At 44.1% G+C, this 4,004-nt stretch overlaps 1 protein-coding gene across 1 annotated transcript in view; it reads left to right on the top strand.

Moving 5' to 3' along the window:
* Positions 1–2,972: 2,972 nt before the first annotated feature.
* LOC103601664 (retinol dehydrogenase 13-like) overlaps positions 2,973–4,004 on the top strand; it is a gene marked incomplete at its 5' end in the record, with an annotated part of 4,790 nt that continues 3,758 nt past the window's right edge. Inside the window, one exon of the mRNA XM_008586083.1 lies at positions 2,973–3,185. Coding sequence (XP_008584305.1) covers positions 2,973–3,185 — 213 coding nt within the window. The remainder of the gene's footprint in view (positions 3,186–4,004) is intronic.

The following is a 4,004-nucleotide window of genomic DNA, read 5'->3' as shown; positions in this document are numbered from 1 at the left end:
CGCTCTGAGTCTATTCATGTCACTCTGGATGAGACTGGAATTCTGTTTAAGGATGAGGGTGAAATGGACATTGGGCAGGTACCTGGGTTCTGCCACAGGCTTCCAGCTCACAAAGAGTGAAGTACAACTCCTGTGGGAGCTGGTCTGTGCCCACCTCTGTGGATTCATTTCTCAACCCTTCCTCCCTCCCTCTGCTCCAGCCACCCTGGCCTCTCTCCTCTCCACATCACCTCCGTTCTTTTCCTCCTCCAGGTCCCAGAGCCTTGCACCCTTTTATGTCATGACATCTCAGGCCAAATGCTATTCTCCAAGTTAGGCCTTTCCTGCCTGCCTTATGCAAGGTCAACTTGCTGAGTATTTCCCATCACATCATGCTCTCATTCTCTCATTTGTTGTCTTGTTTTCTGCCTGCCTGACAACCAACGCAGGAACTTATGTTGTTCCATGCTCTGTCCCCAGAACCAGCATGATGCCTGGCACATAGCAGGCACCCAGTAGACAGCGGGAGGCAGTAGGCTATAGTTGATAAGAGCCCAGGCTCTGGAGTCACATGGGGCTGGCTTTGCATACCAGCTTTGCTGCTTGTGAGCTATGTGACCTCAGGACAAGTGACCTAGAGTTTCTGTTCCTCATTGTCATTTGCAAAGTCAGAATTTTTTTTTTTTTTTGTGGCTGGCTGGTATGGGGATCCAAACCCTTGGTGTTATAATACCGTGCTCTAATCAGCTGAGCCAATTGGTCAGCCTGCAAAGTGGGAATTCTAAGTGCCTATATATTAGTTATGTGGGATATACAGGTTCAGTTGCTGGACTGAAGGCTCCAAACAACAGTGGCTTAAAGAAGACAGTTCATTCTTCTTTCTTGAAAGTCCAGGACATGTGAGGATGTTGCTCTTTGAAATTTCTAGGGTTCCAGATTCATATGTCCTTTTTTCCATCCTTAAAATGTCTCTGTCTTCATGGACTTAGATGACTCATTGCCAAATCCTCATTCCTGCCAATGGGAAGGAAGAAAAGGGAAGAAAAGCCATGACCCGAAAGTTGTACATTGTAGTAATTTGATAGGGCTGCCATAATAAAGTACCATAAACTGGGCAGCTTAGCTAACAGAAACTACTAGTCTCACAGTTCTGGAGGCTGGAAGTCCAAGATCAAGGTGTCAGCAGGGCTGGCTCTTTCCGAGGGCTGATTCAGGCCTCTCTCCTAGTTTCTGGTGGTTTTCTGGCAACCTTTGATTTTGCTTGGCTTGTAGAGGCATCACCCAGATCTGTGCCTTCATCATCACATGGCTTCTCCCTTTCTGTAGGTCTGTGTTCCTATTTCCCCTTTTTATAAGGACACCAGTCACACTGTATTAGGGCCTACCCTGATGACCTCATTTTAACCAGATTACCTCTGTAAAGACCCTGTCTCCAAAATGGCTTCTCCCTTTCTGTAGGTCTGTGTTCCTATTTCCCCTTTTTATAAGGACACCAGTCAAACTGTATTAGGGCCCACCCTGATGACCTCATTTTAACCAGATTACCTCTGTAAAGACCCTGTCTCCAAATAAGGTCACCTTCTAAGGTACTGGAGGTTAGAATTCCAACATATCTTTTTTTTTTTTTTTAAGTGGGGGGCATCATTCAACCCATAACACACATGTTACTATTACTGACATCATATTGGCTGGACTCAGTCACATGATTGAGTAGCTGCAAGGGAATGTGGGAAATGTAGTCTTTCATTGGGCAGTCTTGTGTATAGCTAGACATTCTATTATTGGAAAAGAAATGGAGAAAGGATTTTGGGAGACAGAAGGCAGTCTGTTCCCCAAATGATCTCACAGGGTTATTGTAGAGCTTGACATTTGTGGCCAAATAATTCTTTGTTGTGGGGACTGTCTTGTGCATTGTAGGATGTTTAGCAGTACCCCTGGCCTCTACCCACCAGATCCCAGTCGTGCCCCTTCTCCTTGCAGTTGTAACAACCCAGAATGTCTCCACACATTGCCAAATGTCCCCTGGGGAGCAAAATTGCCCCCACTTGAGTACTATGGATCATTGGGAGGGTGAAGTAAGGTAATGTTCTCAGCACAGTCCTAGGCAAGTGTTCAATAAAAGTTATCTTGATCCAGCAATCCCATTACTGTGTATATATCCAAAGGAAATGAAAACTATGTTGAAGAGATATTTTCACTCCCATGTTCACTGCAGTGCTATTCACAATAGCCAAGATATAGAATTAACCTAAGTGTTCATCAATCAATGAATGGATAAATAAAATGTGGTATATATACACAATGGAATACTATTCAGGTGTACAAAGAATGAAATCCTGTCATTTGTGACAATATGAATGAACGTGGAGGACATTATATTAGGTGAAAGAAGCCAGGCACAGAAAGACAAATACCACATGATCTCACTTGTATGTGGAATCCAAAAAAGTTGAACTCAGAGAAGCAGTAGAATGCCTGCAAAGTGAGAATTTTTGGGATTGGGGGTGAAAGAATTGTGGAGATTTTGGTCAAAGGATACAAAATTTCAGTTCAATAGGAGAAATAAGTTTAAGAGATTTATTGTATATCATGGTGACTGTAGTTAATAACAATATATTGTATACTTGCAAATTGCTAAAAGGGTAGATTTTAAGTGTTCTCACCACACACAAAAAACGTGTGTTAGGTAATACATATGTTAATTAGCTCAGTTTGGCCATTCTACAATGTATACATATTCTAAAACATCCTGTTGTATACCATTAACTTATAGTTTTTGTCAATTAAAAAGGAAATTAATTAAAAAAACCCCAAACCGTATGAGATGCCATTTCACCTTTACTAGAATGGCTGTGATAAAAAAGATAAAAACAAACAAATGTTGGTGAAGATGTAGAGAAACAAGAACCCCATTTATTATTGATGGAAATGTAAAATAAAATGGAACAGCCACTCTGAAAAAAAAAGTTATCTTTTTGTTGTCCTTGATTCAGGTCACTTTCTCTTGACAAACTTGCTGCTGGACAAGCTGAAAACCTCGGCCCCTTCACGGATCATCAACCTCTCATCCTTGGCCCACGTTGCTGGGCACATAGACTTCGATGATTTGAACTGGCAGAAGAAGAAGTATAACACCAAAGCAGCCTACTGCCAGAGCAAGCTGGCCGTTGTCCTCTTCACCAAGGAGCTGAGCTGGCGGCTGCAAGGTGCGTGAGTGGCAAAACTCGCTGGCCTCCGTCTTTCTTTACCATTGAGCCTGGAGCAGCCCTTCTGTAGCCCTGGGTCGATGGGAGGGCAAGCTCTGGCTCCAGAACAGAGCAGGCAAGAGTATGCACACATACCACCAGATTCCCTTCTGGTGCCTGAAGCAGAAATCACTAATCAGTCATTCTTCTAATGATTGTCCTTTAGTCCCTGTCAGTCTGCCCTAATCGGGCATCCTTCCATGCTAATCTTTGAAGGCTTGTAAGCCTCTGGTGCTCTAAGCCAGTGGTTCTCAACTGAGGATGATTTTGGCTCCCAGGAGACATTTATGAATATCTGGAGACATGCTTAGCACAACTGGGCAGGGGGTGGTGTGATACTGGTGGTGTGATAGTGGGTAGAGTTCAGGGATGCTGCTCAACATCCTACAAGGCACAGGACAGCCCTCCACTCTTCAACCCAAAATATCCATAGTGCCAGGTTGAGAAAACTGCCCTAGCTTCTTGCTTCTCAAAGATGGTCTGTAGACCATCTCCTCGCCTGGTCATAATAGGAGCTGGTCTTAATAGCAGCATCTCAGATCTCACCTGATCCACTGATTCAGACTCTTCGGGGGTAGAGCTCAGTGTTCTGGGTTTGTGAAGCCCTCCAGGAAAGCTCTGCTCTGGGCCACACTGTGACAGAGCTGCCTTGCAAGGTTAAACCACTTGACATTGAGGTTTCAGAGTAAGAGAGATGATGTGGGTTTGAGTGTAGCAAACCAGGGAAGCCCCAGAGCTTAGTGTGGGTTGCAACAGCCTTCCAGATAAGGAGTGAACCTG

Source organism: Galeopterus variegatus, unplaced genomic scaffold (assembly GCF_000696425.1).
Source record: "Galeopterus variegatus unplaced genomic scaffold, G_variegatus-3.0.2 Scaffold3821, whole genome shotgun sequence".
In the NCBI taxonomy this organism is placed as follows: domain Eukaryota; kingdom Metazoa; phylum Chordata; class Mammalia; order Dermoptera; family Cynocephalidae; genus Galeopterus; species Galeopterus variegatus.
This window is presented reverse-complemented; position numbering and strand designations above follow the sequence as displayed.